At 16.1% G+C, this 24,074-nt stretch overlaps 1 protein-coding gene across 2 annotated transcripts; it reads left to right on the plus strand.

Annotated features, from left to right (window-relative positions):
• The first annotated feature begins 841 nt into the window (after window positions 1–841).
• LOC726925 lies at window positions 842–22,480 on the plus strand. 2 transcript variants are annotated; one of them, XM_026439110.1, is made up of 6 exons: window positions 842–939; window positions 8,287–8,651; window positions 10,177–10,416; window positions 10,560–10,892; window positions 11,582–11,809; window positions 22,064–22,480. In XM_026439110.1, exons 2-6 carry the CDS (start codon window positions 8,348–8,350, stop codon window positions 22,318–22,320), a joined length of 1,362 nt encoding a protein of 453 aa, XP_026294895.1. In that variant the 5' UTR covers window positions 842–939; window positions 8,287–8,347; the 3' UTR covers window positions 22,321–22,480. The 2 variants fall into 2 exon arrangements, with proteins under 2 accessions (XP_026294895.1, XP_026294896.1); XM_026439111.1 differs by having other exon boundaries at window positions 11,582–11,805; window positions 22,064–22,245.
• The last annotated feature ends 1,594 nt before the right edge of the window (window positions 22,481–24,074 follow it).

Here is a 24,074-nt window from a genome sequence, read left to right on the forward strand (position 1 = left end):
TTTTTAATAAAAAAATTATTTAGAAAAAAGAAGATTTAGAAAAAAGCAAAGAAAAAAAATTTCATTGAAAAAACAAAACATTTGATTTTTTAAATGCCATTGTTCGTTTTAAATTTTATAATATTAAAAAAAAATTTATGTAAAAATTTAATAACCTATTTACTGTAATTCTGAAACTAGGAATATGAAATGAATGAACGGGAATATTTTTATAAAAAATATTTTTTTTTATATAAATTATATAAATTACATTTTATATATAAAAATTCTTTAGTTTCATATTTCTTATATTTTTTATAAAAAAATTTTGTGAAAACAAATCATGGAAATAATTTAGCTAAAAAAGAAATTAATGTCCTATATATATTAATATTCTCCATATTTTGAATTTAAGAATTAATGAATAATTTATATTAAAAAAGTTAAAAATTATAACTCTTCTTGTTCTTATATTTCATAATTGTTTTTATAACTTATCATTTGAGCAAATTGTAGTATAAATTATATAGATTACAAAAAATGTATTTCAATAATGAAAAAATATGATATGTTACTATTTTTGAATAAATATAAAAGATATGCAAATAGTTTTTATATGCTATAAAATATCAAAGATATTTTTCCAGGAAAACATTCTTGCTCAATGATTTCATATTTTTAACTTAATAGTCATTTTAATTATAATTAACTAATTAATAATAATTAACTTGAGCTTATATTAAAATAACAACATTATAAAATCTAAAATAAGCATTTTTATTTTTTTTTAAATTTTAATATCATAATTTATAGCCAATAAAAAACTGATTAACTTTTATTTAAAATGATCTTTTTTTTTTAGATTATTGAATGTGAAAAAAAGTCGTGACGATTTTTACATGGATATATATATATCTACATATATGCATCATATATTCCGTATTAAAACAATGTCTATAGGTAAATATTATTTATTTGAAATTTGCAAATATTGAATATATTAACAGTTTACGTTCTATTCAAACTTCTTAAATATATAAGTAATTCTTTGATTATAAAATTATTTATAATAAGTATATTCTTTGATTATATAATTAATGATAACATTACAATACAATAAAAAACTAAAAATTAAATTCAGATTGTTGCTTTAAAATTTATACAATATATATGTATATATGATTTCTTAATACGTGTACATATATATGTACATATATATGTGTACATATATTTTATATCTCGAAAAAAATATTTAAAAAATTTTAAAAATTTGAAATTAACTTATAACATAAATATTTGTAAATTATATCACTTTAAATGAATTTAAATATCATTTTACATTTATTATTTTATGAAAATAAAAAAATTAAATAAAACATTTAAAATAATATTGATTTAAAATAATTATTACATAAAAATAATTATATAAGATTATTTAATCTTATTATTTTCTAATTTATTTGAAACAATTTTTTAGTATTATTTATTCAAAATATAAGTTTGCAATTTTAACTTTTAGAAATATATGATTTGTAATAAAACAAGGAATTTGTAATAAATAATTAACATATGAATATGTATAAGTAATAAGACTATATCATGAAAATATATATGAATATTTAAAGTTAAAATGAATTATTAATTATAATATTCAAATTATAATATATCAATTTATAAATTTGAATTTTTATACTTGATAAATTGCATTTTTGTTAATCTCTAAACTTTAACTTTCAATTAGCAAATAATAATGTTTTGTAAGTTTAGAAAAATACATTATATAACATATTGTAAAATTTTAAACTAATTTTTATAAATATCTATAAACACATTATAAATTTATCAGTTTATTGGTCACAAACATAAATTCATTTAAAATAAAACTATTTAAATATTTATTTTAATTTTGATAATATGAAAAATATTTTACATGTAATTTTCTGTAAAAAATATTTCTTTATAAATATTATTAAATAATTAAATAAAGATATTTTTTTAGAGTTTTCAAAATTATTTTTTTTTATTGTATTATATAAGTAAATTTTTTTTTCTCTTGCATCGTATTATGTTAAAATATGTTTAGTATATATAATTTTAAATTATCTTTGATTTTATAATAAAAATATAATAAAAATTAAAGTTAAATTCATCGTTGAAATCATAGAATTTAACAACAATAACAATATATGTCGCTATAAGTGAGAATCTGTGAATGTATATCTATTATTGCACTATAAACAAAAATATATAAAGTGAAATAAAATCTGAATATTTAATGATGTTAAAAAAAAAATATATTAGATGAAACTTGCATAATGTCGAAAGATATTACTATTATATAATTTAATATAAATAATTTTTTAATAAATTATGTCTTTTATAGAAATTATATACAATAGTCAACTTGTTTTTTAAATGAAATATCATTTTCTATTCATCATAAAAATAAAAATTCTCAAGAAAATCATGGGTTGTACTCAATTATTTAAAAAAAAAAAAAAAAATTAAAATTCCATTAGTTTTTGAATTCATTTTATTTATAATTTTCTTACATTTTCCGATCAGTTGCAAGAAAAGTATTATTACACAAACATTTATTATGCCATATAGATGTTTGAGATCTTATACATATATTATACATATATTATATGTATACATATAAGATGTTCTATTTTATATATATATCCTATGTTCTTTTTTTCTCTGTATATTCATTTTATATTTAAATAATATTGAATTTTTATTTTTAAAAATTTCTATACATGTTAAAATATATTGCGATACATCAACTCAATTGATTTAATTTAATGATTGATACAAAATTAAAAATAATAAAGCAATATTTTAAATTTATACAAAACATTAACTTAAACTCATGGCTTGACTTGATGTATACATATGTTTCAACATGTAAACATTTAAAAATGCGAGTTCGATAATGTTTAAATAACGAAAAAGAAAAAGAAATAAAAAAGCAAAGAAATATATTGTAAGAAGTTTTGTTAAAAATATAAATTAAGATTGAGTACAAAAGTGAATTTTTTAGAGATCAGTATAATCATACTATATAATGGAATACTACAATTAGTATTTTCAAATGTGTTCTAATTCTTTGTGTTCTAATTTTTTTTCTTAATGTATTTTTGTTTTATTATTTGTTAGAGAAAGGAAAGCTATGATTTGTTTGTACTATTATTTAAAGCTTTTGAGTTTTTCCAATATTGCCATATTCGTTTATAAGTTCATAGTTTATAATTTGAGATATATATTTATAATATTAAATTTAGGATATCTATATGCTACAATAAATGTTTTCTTGCAATTGATAAAAGAAATAAATTATATGTAAATAAATTATAAATAAAATTCAAAAATTAAATTTAATATTTTTTTTTTTTTTTGAGAATGTTGTGAAGTTTTCTTTGAAATTTTTTATCTTTGTAATGAAATACAATATAATAAAAAAAAATTTAATTTTGAATTTCGAGATCAATATCATTTTTACATGCATTTTTAATTAGATCTTCATCAATTCAGAGATGAAATTGTTAGAATTACATTATGATGTTTTTTATACATACTTTTTATATATAGATAATATATATATATATATATATATATATATATATATATATATATATATTATATAGATATATAGATACTCTGTGTTAGATAAAATATATAGATAAAATATTGGAAATTAATAATAATATTGGAAATATAGAATAAATAATGAATCATATAATATAATGGAATATTTGTTTACATTTGATAATTCGTATTATCGCGACATTACAATCAGAAAAAATATGATAGAGTTTTATCACTTTCATAAAGTAAATTCACTTTAAAATAAATTCACTAAAAAATAAATTATTTTTCTTTGAAATTCATTTTAAATGATTTTAAATTATAGCTCATTGTACACATATTAAAATGTTGATATGTAAAAAAACATATTTCATTTTAAAAAACCAAAAAAATTATAGATCATTGTACATATATTAAAATGTTGATATGTAAAAAAACATAATTTAAATTTTTTCATCATTTCATTTAAAAAACAAAAAAGTTGATTTTTATATAATCTCTATCCAAGAAATATATCAAAAAACTATTTATATCATATTATGAATTGATCATCTTCATTATAAAATAGTATACCGTTTAGTCAACACATACTATCGTTTAATCAGAAATACCATAAAAATGATATGTGATGTGCTTGATTTTCACATATGGAAGAATTTTCTATAATCTATCTACTATTATATAATTTTCCAATTTTATTGTATTATATGCTTACGACAAATATTTATATATATGAAATAATACCATTAAGTTATTATTAATTTCTCATTTGTAATCAATTTTCATCTTCATCAAGATATTACAATATATTAAAATATCTTATAAGTTTCTTTCTTTTTTTTGATATGAAATGAATACACGATATTTCTTGTTTAAAGTTGACTTATTGCGTTATATATGAATCGTTCTGCTCTATTACCTTCTTCCATCTCTTCTCAGAAAGCCTCATTATTCCCTTTTTCCAAAATTATTAGTTTATTTGCAAAATATTCCTCGAAGAGCATCGCGGATTTTCAGCAAACATGGCCTTATTAAGATCTGTTTCCGTCGTTACTAGGCGGTCATTGCGGCCTTCATTTTTCGAGTCAAAATTGCCAATTTTATATTTCTTAAACCAATTGTAGATGGTCATAATAGTTGTAATAGCAGTCCGTAAACAATACAAATCTTGTCTGTAGTTTGCATTATCACTTTCTTTAAAACATAGCATGCCGCAAATGCTTCCTTTGGCTATCATATTGAACGATATAGAAAAATGTTTTAAAAGAGATTATGTCACTAACGAAATATACTTTAAAAAAGCTCTGGAAAGCTTTTTGATGACTAAAACCGATCACGGTTAATAGATAAGTTCATATAATATATTGTATATTCATATAAAAATAATTAGTTAAAGTTATTCCTATGGTACGAAAAAAATTTATGGGACACTTTAATATTTGCTCCATAGTTCATATATAACACATATAGGAGTGAATATATTAATGAGAAATTAAATAATTTTGAAAATTTAATAGAATTCACATTTTTGCAAAAAAAAAATTCATATGATCCCTTCATTCTATATATGTACAGCAATATGCTATTATACAATGTTTTTATGTTTACAACATTTATTTTTCATTACTAAAGAATAATTAATAATGTTATTTTTATGCTTTCACTATTATTTATTTATGTTTTATTGAATCGATTTATTATATATAGAAAAATAAAGAAATTTGACAATTATATTAAAAATAAAAAAATCTTATAAAATATTTATATAAATTTTTTTTCTCTCTATTCTCATCTGGTTGATTGAATGTTTATATATGTTTCAAACAAAAATTAACAATATGTAATAAATTTGTATTTATTAAAAATAAAAAATATTTATTTTGTTTTGCAATTATTTAGATTACTGATTAAAATTTTATGTTGAAAAACAAATTTAAAAAAATTATTAATTTTTTTGTTTATAACTTTTTTTTAATTGTATAAAACAATCATCTTTATGAAAAAAAACTTTTAAAATTTTAAATAATTTTAAAATCTTAAAATTTTTTGTGTTTCTTATAGTTTACGAGTAGTTATAAGATAAAATAAAAAAATAATCGAATTTTTAAAGATTGATTTTACTCTTTTAAAATAATTTCACTTAACAAAAAAAATTGCATATATACATAAGCATTATATATTATCAAAGTTTCATCATTTTTAAATTTCTGGTTCTAATTGATTTTTTTTTGTTAGTTCAAGGAATCCGATAGTTTGAGAATTATTAGCATTAATAATGATCTTTCAATTATTAATCAAAAGAATTGTTAGATGTTTGTCATTAATTTATTGATATATTTTAAACGTTTATTATTTATTTATATGTAAAAATTTTAAACTTAATTTTATTACAATTTTATTTATAATTATTATAAATTATATTAAAATTATTCCGATTTATATTAAAAATTTTTGCTATATATAGCAAAGTATTAAGTGCCATTTTTTAATTTTTTAGAATTTTATATCAAAATTTGTGTTAAGATAACTATTATAACAATTTTGATTATTTTCTTTATTTATTTATTTTATATGTTTATATTATTTATATGTTTAATATTAAAATTTTATTTTATTTATATTATAAAATTAACTTATAAAGCAAAATAAAAAGAAAAAAATATTATATTTTTCTATTTATTTCAGAAAAAATTTAAGTGTTTGCCATTAGGAAAACTTCCTGTTATACACATATATAATAATACACATATATTTATATTTATACTATATTTTATTGAAATCAATCCATTTATTTTTATTTTTCTTTTTATTTTTACAAATTAAAAATTGGAATCTCCTCTTTTTTAAAATAACAATGAATTAATTGTTATTTTTAGCTTTCAAAAATTTAATTTTTTATTAAATTTAATTTTGAATTTTTTCAATTAGAATCAATGAATCAATTATTATTAGAATTTTCAAATAAAAAATTATCTAAATTCTTTTCCTTTGAATATTTTATAATTATAATGTTAATATGTTCATGAAAAATATTTGAAAAGTTGATTCTAGAAATAAAACAAACAAAAAAATTAATACATAAAAATATTAAGATTTATTTATCATAATAGAAACAATTTAGTTTTGTATTAGATGAAGGAATTGAAATAGAGCAAAATAGAATTATGATAAAAATAGATCTATCATGGAAATTTTAATTGTTTATAACTTAAAAGATTTTTAATAAGATTTTTTATTTATTTATTTTTAATTGTTGAAAAATATTTTTTTACAAATGGATATTGTGTTGACTACTATTGTTCGAATAATCTATTTATTATAACATCTTATATCGATTACTAGTAAAAAATAACTTTCAACAAAAACTTTTAATAATTTTATTTTTAAATATATTTTAATATCTGTCTAATAAATCTATCTAATAAATCTCAATTGATATTTTTTTATATCGACTTTTGTTAAGTTTTTGATTCATCAAAAATATTCCATGAGTATATTATTTTTTATCAAACAATTTTTTTAATGAAATATCATTTAAAAAAGATGAAATCAACATTTAAAATTTATTTTTTAAATAATTTCACACATTGTAATAAAATAAAACAAAATTTATTAAAAAATAATTAAATTATATTCAGAAATAATTGAATTATGTTCAAAAGTAATTATATTAAAAAATGTTCAAAATTTAATCTCTATTATTACTATTTTATCTTTTATAAAAAATTCTTAGATTAATATTATTAATATTATTTGCTGTAAAATATAAAAAATTATTCTCTATAAATAATTCTTAATTCTATTTTTCTTTTAAAATTAGAATTTTTGAATTGGATGCATTTTCTTGTAAAATAGTATTACAAAAATTTTTGTAAAATACTTATTATATGTTAAATGAAGATGTAATTAATCTTGTTTTAAATAAAATCAATAATCAAAATAGTTATTTATTTGTTATTTATATTATCTAAAGATATAAAGATAATATAAATTTGTTTTAATTATTTCAGATTTTGTTGTAATTGCAAATCCTAAATAAGAAGATTTTCACATTAAATAAATATTAATTTTATAAATTACAGCAACTTTATGTGAAATAAAGAAAAAAAAATGATTAGGCGATCAATCATTTCAAGTGTTTAATATCTAATATATAAATCGATGATATGAAAAAAAATGTAACGATATTATTTTTTAAATAACATTTTAATTTCTACAAAGATAATGATTATGATAATAAAACGGAATGAAATTTAATATAAAATCAAAATTGATCTTCAAAACTATTTTTAATATAAATATAATTATTTAGATATAAGAGATTAACATATAATAAAAAGGTTATAAATAAGAGATATATAAATAAGAGATTAACATATAAAAGAACTTATCATAGTTTTATAATATAATTTCTTTTATAATCAAATTATAAAAAAAACTTGAAAACATTAAAAATTTATTTATCTATATTATTGTTAAATTAAAATGAAATTTAATACTAAATTTTATCTATTTTTCTCAAATACTTTCTAGATTTTATCTTTAATTCAAAATTAATCTTTTATTTTTGATTAATATCTTCGCAAAGTAAGTTTTTTTGCAAATTATAAAATCAATAAATAATTATAAAATAAAAATTATTAAATTTATGAGTGATTAAATAACATTTGAAGTGAAATTATATCTTTATATTCTTTTATTTTTTTAATACAAAAGCAATGAAAGAATCATTTTATGAAAAAGTTCACATAAATCGGAAAAACCTTGAACTTTGACAATGGATATACCCCTTTTCCCAACACCACCAATTCTTGGGTGTGTTACAACGCCTGTTAGTGATGTGATAGACATTGCAAAGTTGACACCTATTTCATTATCCACTGTTACATGTGCTCGTAAACATGTCGAGACAAAAATGCATAAAGCTATTGGAATCCACAAGATACGATATTTCACCAATAGGAATTTAATATATCCAAGAGGCAAAATCAAACATCGTGTTACTGAATTTCATATAACAATGACAGAACCACAGAAGAATAATGAAAATGAAGATAATGATGACGTAGTTTATGCGATTGGTATGACATAACAATTTCTATTAATTTTTCTATTATTAATTGATAAAATATTAAAGTATTTATATTTATATATCCTTAATTATATTAAACATAATGAATTAAAAGATTTTATTCCATCTAGAATTTAAATTTACTTAAATGTTAAATTTATTTTATTATGTTAAATTAAATGTAAATGTAAATGTTAAATTAATGTTATTTAATTTTAAAAATAAATTCTTCTTAATTTTAAATATGAAAATATGTATTTTAAATATGTATCTTATTATTAATGTATATCTTATTATAGATATTATCTTAATTGTTCATTTTTCATTTTGATAAATCTAAATATAATTAATTTTATATCTTATCACAAAAAAATTTACTTATTCTTTTATAATGTGTAATATTTAAATACATGTATTACTCTTCATATCTTATTTATTTATTGATACAATGAAATGGAAAAAAATTTGATAATTATTAATCATTATTTTTCTTAATTATTTAATTTTATTTTTTATGTTATACATATGTTATGTTATATTTTTTAATTTTTATTAAATTTATCTAATTTTCAATATATACATTTGAATTACTATATATATAATTGAAATTTGTAAACATTTACTATATTTATTACAAATATAGTAAACATATAAATCATGTTTTAGTGAACATATAAAAACAATATTATTATATATTGAACAATAATAAAAATAATAAAATTAAAAAAAAGTATAATGATGATTCAATTAAATAAGATAATGTCTTATATACTTCAAGCGTGTTAAAATTTTTAAATTTTTTTATAATTTATTTATTCTCAAAGTTTTTTATATAAATTTAATTATTATTAATAATATAATATATATAATATGTAGAATTATAAAAAATACACATTTTATAATCACATTATTGGTTGATATATTCTATTCTTAGTTTCATTAATAATAACGCGTTAAGAAGACTGAATCAATACTTAAGGAAAAGCTGAATCTAGGACAACATAATATAGAGTTTAAAATTGAAAATTAAATCAAAGTAAATTTTTTCAATTGCTAAGTAAATTTTAAATTATACAGTTTATATATTTTTATTTATTTTATAAATATTGTTTTATTTATATTATATTATATATTATATACATTTGTATTATATACATTTCTATTTATATTAAAATTCTATATATTATTAAGAGGTAAGTTATCGAAAAAATAAAAAAAAATTTATATGAATAAAATGAAATATTATATATATATATATAATAATATACATAACAAAATAATATGTTATAAAGATTCGTTAAGCTTATCGTTATTAAATAATATTAATCTCTGAATAATATTTATGTAATCTTAGAATAAAAAAATTATATATAATTATATTATAATATATTTCTTTTTCTTAATTCTTTTCATTTGTATTTTTCATTTTCTATTATTTGTACATATAGTAATTATAAATATAGAATGAAATCTTAAAAATTGCAGTAAATTAAATATTTTTAAAATATTATAATAATTTAATTTATTATTCTTAGATACACCTACGACGATTTCAGAAGAAATTTCTCCGCGATATAAAACAACGGAAAATTTGGAAAAATTAACAAAATCAATTGCTATTCAAACAATAGTTGGACTACCATTACGATTAAGAATTTTACCATCTGTTAAAGATATTGTTCAAGAAAAATATGTAAATTCAACAGATATCGAAGGATTTTCTAAAATATGGAAATATATTAGATTTGTAGGAAGATTATCACTTTCATTATTTGGTAAAAAATGAATAACAATTTCTTTTTCATTTATAATTTATAATTATTATTAAAATTATTAAAAGGAATAATTTAATTGCTAATATTATTACAATAAATTTTAATAATTCGATTTTATTATTTATATGATTATATATGTATAGGATTGGCATGGCTATTAACTATTTGGGCTATTGTTGGTGCAATAGTTTTTTGTGCTATTGAAGGACCACGAGAACGCGAACAAGTTATAAAATTAAAAAATATGCAGAAAGATTTAGCAATTGGTTTGGCAACAGAATTGAGACAATTGCGTACAGAAAAAGAAGAAGATCTAGAGCCACTTTGGAGCAATAAAGTGAAACAATATGTAACGAAACATGAAGAATTATTATTAATGGCAGTTAATTCTGGATATGGTGAAAATGGAAATAGTGGAGAACTTTGGACATTTCCTGGTTGCATCCTATTTGCTCTTTCACTTCTCACCACTCTTGGTAATTTAGATTTATTTTTTGTCTAATTATGATAAATATAAAAATATCAATAATCATTAAAATATTATTAAAATATTAATGAATTAAAATATTATTTTAATTGAAAGATTTTATTATTGTTTTCAAATTATATATTAAATAATATTTTCAAAAATATAATTTTAGCAACTTTTCAATGTATTTTCAATAATATATTTTCATTCAACTCATATTATTTGTATGTATTTAAATAATTTTAATATAAATATAATAATAAACTATTAAATAAATATAATAATTTTAATGAATATAAAATTTATAAATATAATTATATGCTGTTATAAAAAAATTCATTTAAACCGAGAATTATAATTTTAGTAAAAGTTTGTGAATTCTAATATTTATAATAAATATTCTTTATGCATATAATATAATATAATTATTTTTTTTTGATGAGGAATGTTTATAAGAAGATAAAATCTCAAAATTTCAGCATTTTTTCTTTTTTTGAAAATATTTCCTATTAATAAAAAAATTATGTATTATTTATTATTCTCTATATACACACAAACTTTTATTAAGATAAAATTTAAGAGAATTTTTTGTAATATAATATATAAATGATTTTATGATTTATTCTACTTTTATTTATATTAATTTTTTATTTTTTATTAACAAATTAATTTTATTTCAATTTATTTTATTCGTAGGTTTTGGTGCTCCGGTTCCACGAACTACAGCTGGTCGAACAGTAACCGTTATTTTTGCAGCAATTGGTATACCTGCACATTTTCTTTTAATTATGAATCTTGGTCTTTTATTAGCAGTGCGGTTACAAAGATATGCCATATCAAGAAAGTTTGTTGACCAAACAGATTTAAGTTATTTAACGCCATCAATGCCTAAATGGATTAAAGTAATGCCCTTCGTTTGTGTAGGTAAAATCATATAGATAGATAATATATATGTATATTATATATGTATAATACATATATATATATATATATATATATATATATATATATATATATATATATTATATATTATATAATTTAGCTATAATTTTTAAAAATTAATATCAATTCGTTAATTCGTTTATTATAAAACCGATAATAAATATTTTTTCTTACAATTGCTAAAACATTTTCAGATATAGAATTTATATAAATTATTATTAATGATATAATTTAAGTTAGCAAAAAATTTTTTATCTAATATAATGTATGATTTCACTTATTTTTATCATGTAATAAAAAAAAATATTGAAAAAAAATTTATTAATATAACAATTATATAAGTATAACAAATGATAATAACAAAAATTTTAGAAATAATTTATTTTCATAAGAAAACAAAAGTTACTTCGGTTTTTTAAATAATTCGGAACTATATATATTTTTTTTTATTATATTTTAGGATACATTAATAATAAATTCAAAAATATATTACATATTTATTTAATATATTATATTTAATCTTGAAAATCAAATTTTTTTTATTGCATCGTATTTTAGTCATTGCAAGAATAAAAAGTTTTACAGGAATTATGTATTGCAATTTAATTATTCTCTTAAAAAAAATTAAATTTCCATTAGTTTCTGAATTCATTTTATATTTATAATTTGCTTATATTCTTTAATCAACTATAAGAAAAATAACATTTATTATGGCATATAAATACCTTAGATCTATTATTATACATTTCATATCTTTCTTTTTTTCTATTTAAAATGAGATCTAATTCATATTTCTAAAAATCTCTATATTAAAACATATTATAATATGTGTGTATTAATTCAATTGATGAGTTTAAGTTAATGACTGATGAAAATTGGAAATAGTAATATTTCAACCTCGTATGATCCATTAACTTAAGTTCATTATTGCATATATGTATTTCAATGTATATAAAAATTTTTAGAAATATGATCAGTGTTGTTTAAATAACGAGAAAGAAAAAGAAAAAAAAGAAAAAAGGAAAATATTCTAAAATGTTTTGTCAAAAATATAAGTAAAGAGAAAGAGCGCGAAAATAAAATAGCAAAAATGTTTATGAAAAAATTTACGTCACGATCAATATTTTTTCGAATACGTCTAATTTTCTTTTTTCTTAGTAAGTTTATGCTATATTGTTTTTTATATAAATGAAGAGAAAAAAAGGAAAGATCACCATGACTTGGTGATAGTATAGGACTTTTTTTTCGATACTTGATACGTCGTATTATTCATCTTACATATTATAGAATATACAATAATTGTAAATATGAAGTATATAATATAATGATATAATAAATATTATTTTTCTTACAATTTAACCAAAAAATGTAAACAAATTATAAATAAAATGAATTCAAGAAGTTAATAAAAAATTAATGGAATTTTATTTATTCATGGAATTATAATTTTAATATTTTTTTTCAAAAAAATAATTGAATTGCGACTACTGATTTTTTTTATACATATATATCTCTTTTATATATTTTTTATTCTTACATATAATGATATATAACGCGTATTAATAATTAAATTTAAAACAAATATGATATAATTAAAAAAATTAAATAATCGCTAATATATTAACATATTATTTTGATGAAATTATTTTACAAATTTTTTTAAATAATAGTCAAAAAGTGAATTGAAGTATTCAAAATAAAATCAGTAATAATAATAACAAAGATAATTATGTCATTTTGAGGAATTCATAGAAATAGAATAGGAAAATTGAAGAAATGTGATTTATCGTGATTTATATAATTTAATTTTATATTTAATTTTTTAATTTTATTAAAAAAAGAAATATTGTATAATATTATTCGTTTTTAATTTTATATTGTATGTATAAAATTATAAATAAATTCATTTTATTTGATCTTAAATATTAAATAATATTAAATGAGTTGTTCTATTATGTAAAAATTCTTTTGAATTTTTGTTTTATATTATTTTGTGTAGAGATGATTCTATTTAACTTTTTGGTTCAAATTATATTTAACAATGTAAATATAGAATGTCTTAATAAAATAAAAAATTAAATTAAATACAAGAAATAATATTAAACTTAAAAAAATCATATTTTATTTTAAAAAATAATTTTAAAAACAATTCCTTAATATAATATTCTGTATATATTAATATAATTAATATAATTAATATAATTTTTTGCAGAAATTTGTATTTATTATTAAATCTAATTTTACATATTATAATTTTCTTTTGCAAATTTTTGAAATTATTAATTGGTAATTGATTAATAATTAATAAATTAACAAAAATCTGTTAATTATGCTAATAATGTAACCTTAGAATATATATACATATATATACGTATATATATTAAATATTATTATTTTCATTTTTAAATTTAATTTTGTAATATATTAATTATCATGTTTTTACATTAAAATATAAATAATAAAAAAATTTACATATGGTTCTATTTAAAAAATTCAATATATTTTCGCCTCAAAAAATAAACTAATTTTAAAATATAATAGAAATTACTTATTATACTATTGTTTGTAATAAATAGAAAATTTCTAAAAAGATATTTCTGATAATAATCGAAAAATCATATATGTTGATCAATTTAACACAGTATTTCTGAATCTATATTCAAAATCACTAGGAAACCATAAAATAATTTCTAAATGATCATAAAAATTATTTTTACTTATTATTATATTGAATATATATTGAAAATTATAAAATTATAAAAATAACAGAAATTTGTACAATATCATGAAATTAATAGCAATGATTTATCAGATATTTTCAACCAACTAATATAAAAATATATTATAGAAAAGTTAATTAGTTTTTAATAAGTTATAAATTGAAATATTTAAATTTTCCAAGTTTTTTTTTCGATAAAAGTTAAAGTCATTTTGAGTTTTTTTTTTAAAAGACATATTTTTAACTGTATAGTATTATAACTGTTATTCAACAATCTATTATACTGTAACGAAATAACTTTGGATTTAGAAATATGAAGTTAATGTTAAAATATTATCATGAAAAATTATTTTATTTGGATCAAATTATTTGAAATAAATTATTAATATAAATATTATTTTATATTAATATTACAAATATCATATTATTGTTCAAATTTTAATATCTTATTAGTTTCGGATTTCAAATATTGTAGCATTGCATTGTGATATAAATGGATGTATATTTGAAAAATACTATAATCAATAATTAATTAGTAAATAATAAATAAAACAATATTTACAAAAATTTGATCATGTGAATGTTTGAAAAATTATTTATTATATATTGTATTTTATTTTCATATCATAGAATCATCATAAAATAAAAAAATAAATATAATAATAAATATAATAATAATAATAATAATAATAATTATAATTTCTATTATTATTATATATTATTATATATAATTTTCGTAAATATTAAAAAAATAAAATTAAAAAAGGAAAATATTTTATCATTAATATGTTAGAATATACAATATAATCAATTTTATAATTACAATATTCTTTGAAAAATGTTAATAAGTCTCTAATTAGCATGATAATAGCATGATTATATTCATTCACAGAATTAAAAGAAAATTAAATTTTAACAAAAAAAAAATTTTTCAAAAAATTTGAAAAAATGAATAAAGTTTATTTGAACTATTTTTCGATATTCATTTTACAAATTTTTATAGAGGAAGCTTTATTGCAACAGCAATTCTTAAAAAATTAAAAATATATATATATATAAGATCTTCTTTCGCAAAATTATAATAATTTACAAATCGGCAGTTTTTTATTAAAATTAAAATTAAATGATTCTTTAAACTAATAATAATTGTAATACTTCAGAATTTCTTTCAATCTTCAATTCACAATCTCGAATTTTAAAATACTTTCAACTCAATCTGACTAATCGGATTCTCGACATTTTCAAATTTTCTATATTTACAGATTTAGATATACATATATCGCATCTTTTAACTTTTATCTAATATTAAAAAATATTTTAAATAAATATTGAATAAAGAACAAGTAACAAGATATTTATTATGTTAGAGATCAATTCTATTTTTTAAATAGAATTTTTAATGCATTAATTGATATAATATATTATATAAAAAAATAATTAAAAATAATTAGTGTTTATTAGTTTCAGAAACTATGTTTATGAAATAATTTATTTATGTTTATATATATAATATATTATATATATATATAATAATTTTTGTTGAATGTTCTTGTTTATGAAATATTTTAATTTGTTGAATTTTTTATTTGAATTTAGTCAAACTTACTTGTACTAAAAAATATGTATTCAAAAACAATATATCAAAAAATTATTCATATTTCATTTAAAAAATTAAATTGATTTTAATTCTTTAACTTCTATAAATTCAGATAGATTATTAATGTTAAATTATATTATCTCCATTCAATTTTTGTCTGAAACATTTTTTGTCAATATCATCAAAAGTAAATAAAATATTTAAAATAATCAACTTTTATTATTTTATATGTAAATATTCTATATTCAAGATATCTTATCTGTCATATTGATTTTCTCAATATTATTTAATTATTAAAAAAAAAAAAAAAATATTTAAAATACTATAAAAAATTTTCAGATAAAAATTGATATTAAAAAATTAACATATTTTGATGTTATTAATTATTTGATGGTATGATAAAAATTATATGAAAAAATTTTATTTTTTTAAATGGAATTATATATTTTTTGAAAATTTTATAACGAAAATTTTATTTTTTTTATAATATTTTACTGTTTACGAAAGGAACGAGAGATATTAATATGCAAATATATAATCTTTCATCAGACTTTTATAATCAATACAAAAAATCAATATATCAAAAAATTTCACCGTAGAATTTCATTATAAAAATAAATGTAAATATTTAATTTATTTTTTTTAAATAATCATTTTAATTCATTTACCTAAATATTATATATATATCAATTTTTTTGATATATCTCATTAAAATTTATTCAATAATTAAAATTTCAGTAGAAAAAATTCATAAATCTTCATAATAAATTATTCCATAAATTTTATCTCATAATAAATATAATATAAACAATATAATCATATGTAATAAATTATGAGTTAAATTATTTATGAGTTAAATGATTATAAATATAATAAATTTTTTATAATGTATAATATATATATATATATATATATATATATCATATTTTGTATATAATATGAAATATTATATTTGATATACATAATATATCATAGATATCATAGATATCATATATAATAGAGCATTAAAATATTCTTAAAATACTTTTAGAAGATCGATTCTAAATTTATATTTTTGGTTTCAAACCGAACTATTTTTATTATTAGCTAACTATAATTTTAATTTTGCTATCATTTTAATTTCGATAAATAAACTTGAATTAAAAAATTTCAGAAATTAAATTACATAACAAAAAGAATACATAAAATAAATACTTTAAAGAAAAAAATATTTATTAAATACATTAAAAAAAAAAAGAAAATATTTATTAGATTTTGAATATTTTATAAGAAATTCTTTTTAAAATTGTATAAAATTTAAGATTGAGATTTATTGTTAAAAATAATTTTCTTTTATAATATATATTTTACGAAGTTTCATATCAAAGTTTTAGAGAAAATAAAAAAAAAGTATAATAAAAAATAAAAAAAAAATAATAAAAAATTTTTTATTTAAATTTTATATCTAAAATTTTGTCATATATAGCAATTTGATTAAATTTAATTTTATTAGAATTTTATTTATGAAGATACCTAAAAAATGATAAAATAAAAGAAATAAATAAAATAATAAATATTTTATGATAATAATATATACTAAAATGCCAATTTATTAACTGTATGATAAAATTCGAAGAATTTTTTAATATCTTCGACTTAATATCTTTGAATATCTATTAAAAAATTGATAAAAAATATTATATTTTATATTAAAAATTATTTTTAGTAATTTTAAGCATTATTTCTATTCTATCAATAATAACATTTAGATATATCTTAGATATCATGAAAAAGAATTTTTGCAGAATTTTTTAGTTCTATGTTTATGATAAACATAAAATATGATACCATTTATGGCTATTGATTGTTTCAGTATATTACAAATAAATCGCTATAAATATCCGAAAATTGAAATATTTTTCAAAATATGCATACATTTTATCATATATATTTCATCTTCATCATTATATCAAATATTTGCTTACATATATTTGCATAAAAAATAATTTTTTTTACATATAAATGAAGACATTTTGTTATAAAAATTTTTTCAGAATTTTTTTCACAAATGTTTCACAGTCCATCTTATAATTATATAAGAAATTATTAAAATAATATATTACAAATAAAGAAAATATAAAAATAGTCAATAGATATGAAAAAAATAATTATAAAGATATCATTTTTTTCGTATTGAAATGAAAAAAGAGATACTAAAATATATATTTATGATAAACAATAGCAATTACATAGATAATTAAATAGATTTATAAATTTTAATTTTTTTGTTGCAATAAATCATTAATTATATTTCATTTATAATAAAAGATTTCGATTGAATAAATAATTTATAATAGGTTTAAAAATTTTAATATTATTATGTAATATTATAAAATCTCTATATATTTATGTATGTATTATGTATGTATGTATGTATGTATTATTTATTAATTAATTATTTAATTATTTAAATATTTTTTTAATTGATATATTAAATTTTTATAATTTATGATTATTTATTTATATTTTATTTATAATTTATTGTATTTAAAATAACTCATTTTAAATTTCTAAAAATTTTTAAATATTTCTTTTACTTCGTAATATATGAATTTTAAGAATAAAATTTAAATTATTTAAAAAAAAATTATCTTGGAAAACAAATTTTTTAAATAATCTTTTTTCAATCTTTTCAAGATTATCAATATTTTTCCAGAAAAACATAAAAAAGTATTTTTTTATTGTACTTTGCAATATTAAAAAATATTAAGAAGTGCAAAGATATTTAATAATAAATTATGATTCTAAAATTATATTATATTAATTAAATAACAAATAAGTTATTAAACCAATGTTAGAATATAGTTACCATATTTATTTATTATTATTTATTATTTATTATATTATTTTTTATTATTATAATATAGCAGTTGGTATAATAATGCAGATTGCTTCAGGTGAGACTTTGGTTTGAGACATGTTGAATTACATAAGTTTCATCATGTAAAAAATTAATTATAATTAATTAATACTTTCTTATTATTAGTAATATTTATTATTAAATCTCGTCTTTATCTTAAAATCTACTAGTTGCATATTCTTGTATTGTATTATTATTGCATATAAACCAAAGATGACATAATATAATTTCTATCTATATCGTCATTACGAAGTTTATTAAAAAGAGATATTTATCGAAACGCGAAAAATAATTTTTATTTCTTGTTATAATTCCATAATTATATATTTTTATAATTTTCTTGTATATTGAAATTTAAATATATATTATAAAGAGTGTTCACATTATTATATTAATCAATATTCTTGCAAATAATAAGTATTAGAAAAGTATGAAAGAGAAAAAAGTTTTATAATTTTCTATGATTAACATGAATATACATTAAATATTTATATTTATAATATTTTTTGAAAAATGAATTCAAAAAATATTTTTTTAAAAAATATATAAGTATATTTATGTTATGAAAGAGCATTTATCAAAACAAATTTATTCATGTACAATAACTTTCAAAATTATATAAGATCAAAAATGAAAGAAATATTTTGAAATTTTTATGTTATTGTATTAATAAGAATTCTTTTTATAAGATTGCAGAAAATGTTCAATATAATATTCATTTAAGAAAAACAAAAAAAAATCACTGTGTTAGTGAATATAAACAATTTTGAAATCTTCCCAAAAAGCTTAGCAATAGTATTATATTTTTTAATCAGTAGAGATTCATATATTAATCTTACATAAAATACACATTGTTATAAAATATTTAGATGATCAAATTTATAATTATAAGAAAAATCTGAATAATACAACAGAAATTTAATTTTCATTTAAATTAACTTATAATCGCTAAATATTGTATTTTTTTATTGTAATATTGAACCTATATTTAATTTTTTGACTAATTTTTTGATAAATCAATCGATGTGAATTAATAATATTAACGCTTGCAAAAACAACAAATGAACAATTGAATCCTGCTGCATATTTTTAAATCGAATTTTGATACATAACAAATAAATATCTATCTTTACGATTATTCTTTTTCAATATATTTTCAATGATAAATTAAATTTATTAGACAATCTGTATATATGTATATAAAAAATATGTTATTTGAAGAACTTTTTTTATTATTAATAATATAATAAATAATATAATAAAATAATTTAAATAATTTTGAAGAAGAAATATTATGATAGAAATTTTTTTTTTTAATATTTTCTAATTATAATATAGTCTTTTTAAAATTACTAATACTTTTTATTAGAAAAATATATGCATATTTATACATAATATAATATATAATATATTTTTTATTGTATTTTATAAATAAAAAAAATATATTGAATAATGGCAAAATAATAATTTTCAAATGGTTTTAAACACTGAAATGACGATGATGAAATTATCACAAGTAACATTCTAAAATAGCATCTGTTAGCAATTATATACTGTCTAAAACGAATATACATATATATCATGAATTTTGGTACTTATTCAAATATTTCTATTGAATTCTATTAAAGCAACACAAGCTTTAATTATGCCATTATGCCATTTGAAATATTATATATATTTTCTTCTAAAAAAAAAATTTAATGAGATTAGATCGGTAAACATTTAATTCAATGATTTTATACTGGCAGTGAATATTCCAATAATTGTCTAAATAAATGTCTAATATTAGTATTAGTATATTTATTAATATATAGTATATAGTAATATAATATAGTATAATATTAATATTAGTATATTTGACACAATCTCATTAAAGATTAAATTATTTTTTAGCAATTTATTTAAGTTATTTAATAAAAGTATTTTGAATTTTTTTCTATAATGTTTCATTAATAAAATGAAATCTAATAATTATGTCTATAAATATGTTATTTAAAATTCCACATCAAACATTTACTGATTACAATTTTTGTTTCTATTTAAAAAAATAATAATTATTAATTTGTTTCATTCATTATAACATTCATTATATTATTATATTCGTTATATTCATTATATTATTGCCAGTTATTTTGAATTATTTATAAAAAAAAATTAATTTAGATATCATTCTAATATTTTCTAATTCATACTATTTTAATCTGAAAATCATAATGCTAATATTTTTACATTATTTTATCAATTACAATTGTATTTTTTCATTAAATTTTTCTAAAACAAAATGCAAAAAAAAATATTGCTAATAAATGTTTTTTATTAAAAAATCCTGTCTTGAAAAAATTAAAAAAAATGAATATAAAGAAACATTTTTTCCGAAATATTTCTTCCAAAATTATTTAAATTATGTTTTTTTTCAAATAATTTTCATATAATTAAAAACAAAATTAAATATTTAAATGCTCTTTAACTAGCTAAAACACTTTATATAATAAATAATTTTCGTTCATATAATATTTTTTTATTTTGTATGAATAAAAATTATTATATATATTTAGTATTTTTTTATTAATTAATAATTTATTACTATTATAATAAATTATATATTAAATTATACATTATTTTATTATCTTATATTATTTTTTATTTTATTATCTTCATTTTGATAATTGAACATAAAATTTTCAAAATTATTACTAATAAATAAAATAAATATAAAAAAATTGAAAGATATTTTTTACTAAATATAACATTTTATCAAGGATTTTAAATTTTTTATTAATCGAAAAATATTTTATTTATATCGACATTACAAAATGTCAAATATAATTTCTTAAATAAAAAAAAATATAAATTCTATTAAATATCTTGTTTTCAAATATTGATCAAAATTTTTTAAATAATAAAATTATGTAAAGAAACAATCTTTAATAAAACTATGGAAAATATATATTTCTTATTATTATAATTCAACTATGAAATTAAATTATATTACTTTACTAATTATATTACTTTAAATTACAGCCACTTATTATCTATTGGGAGTTCTATGTTTTGGAGTAGCCAGATCCAGGCCGATTGCAGCAAGCGTTCTATTTCCCTTAGATTTTACGGCTGCTGGTGGTCTTTCAACAATAGCTGGCTATGTGCGAATATTATATGGTCTTTATTTGGAAGGTGCCGTCACTATTGCTGCTGTTGCAGTTGCAGTCTTGGGTGTATCAACTACTCAAAGTTTAACCAATATTGGACTCAAATACGGTTTATTAATCGAAGCTTAATATTCTTAATAAATATTTTAAATATATAATAAACATAACTATATATGAAAAATAATTTTACTGAACCATTTTAACATATTTTATATGAAATGAACATTATGAATAAAAATATTTTACAAACACAATATTATAATCGTATTCACTTAGAAATATACAAATAAATAGAATATTAATTACAACAAATTAAAATGTTAAAAAAAAAGATAAATTAAAAATTTTAGAAATTCTTAGAAAAAATTTCTTAAGATATAAATATGATATACTTTTATAACAAATTGTGGGACATATTTCATTGAAATAAGAAGTTCAAAAATTTTATATATTTAAAAACACTATATATATATAAATATATATATATATATATATATTTTATTTATGAGATTTTGAAGAGTTAATTCTGGACAATAAAATAAATACAAAAGAATACAAAAATATTTGTTAAAACTTTATTAAATTACAATTGAAATTTGCGTTAAATGAAACAAAATAAAAATAAAACAATGGTAATATAACAGAAATAAAATCGTCATAAATAAGTTTTGATTAATATTTTCATATACTTATTTTTATATTTGTTGGCTTCTAGAATCAACTCTCCAAAGATATACAATCCACGAATATATTAACTGTATATGAAATATATAATATAATACTAATAAAATAAATGTTAATAACAGCATTTGACATTAAATTACATATCATTCAATTATATAAAAATTTCGACAGAAAAATTATCGATTTTTAAACTGTTACTATATTTTAAACTTCATAAAAAAATCGAATCGTCAATAGATTTATTTTAAAGCACGAAATTTATTTTTATCTTAAACTTTATTTTATTTATTTCTATAAGTATAATTTAAACAATTTCTCTTTGTAAGTTATAGTAATTCAAAAATCGATAATTTTTTGTTCAAAATTTAATAAAAAAAAAAATTTTCCTTTAATTTTGTGAAATATATTTTGGATATAAGTATTATATTTTTTATTAATCTTATATATATTATATATATTTTATATTATATATTATATATTATATATGTTATATGTAATTAAAATTAAAAATAATTTTTAATTATTTTTAATTATTTTAAAATTTTTAATATTAATTTATTATTATCTTCATAAACTTACATAATTCAGTTAAGTTTTAAAACGTTAATTTTTAATATTATTTTTCAATTAAAATTACATTTTAATAAGATATGATTTTTATATTAAAAATGTGTTAAATGTATATACAATCTATGATGAAAAACTAATGAAAATATTATGTATAAACGTAAAATAACAATATAATTATATATAAACATGAAACATAAAATATGTTATTACAATATATATTTTGAAAGTAACATAATATATATCTTGTATTAATAAATTATTTCTCTTATTTAATAATTATATTTAAAAAATATAAATATCAATTTGTATTATTTTATAACATAATTACTACATATATATTGTTAAAATTTAAAAAAATCATATAATTTTTTTTAATATATATAAAGTTGAATATTTAAATAATTGATTATTAAAAAAATTATTTAAACTAGAATATTAATTTTAAATATAGGCTTTAGCAAAATTTAACATTCTATTTATTAAAAAAATATTTTTGTTATTATATATCTCTATATATATTTTCTCGTTATATATCTTATATATCTTATATATTTGTCTTATTAATATTTTTCAGAACATTTATGTTTTATTACTTATAATTTTCTTTTATTATTATATTATTTATATAT

Source organism: Apis mellifera, linkage group LG2, assembly GCF_003254395.2.
Source record: "Apis mellifera strain DH4 linkage group LG2, Amel_HAv3.1, whole genome shotgun sequence".
In the NCBI taxonomy this organism is placed as follows: Eukaryota; Metazoa; Arthropoda; class Insecta; order Hymenoptera; family Apidae; genus Apis; species Apis mellifera.

Bases quoted from the DNA above. Each gene is read 5' to 3' on its own strand.
- LOC726925 (XM_026439110.1), top strand. From the start codon at position 8,348: ATGGATATACCCCTTTTCCCAACACCACCAATTCTTGGGTGTGTTACA. The intron at 8,652-10,176 runs GTATGACATAAC...TATTATTCTTAG, and splicing joins TGACGTAGTTTATGCGATTG to ATACACCTACGACGATTTCA. The intron at 11,810-22,063 runs GTAAAATCATAT...TTTAAATTACAG, and splicing joins AATGCCCTTCGTTTGTGTAG to CCACTTATTATCTATTGGGA.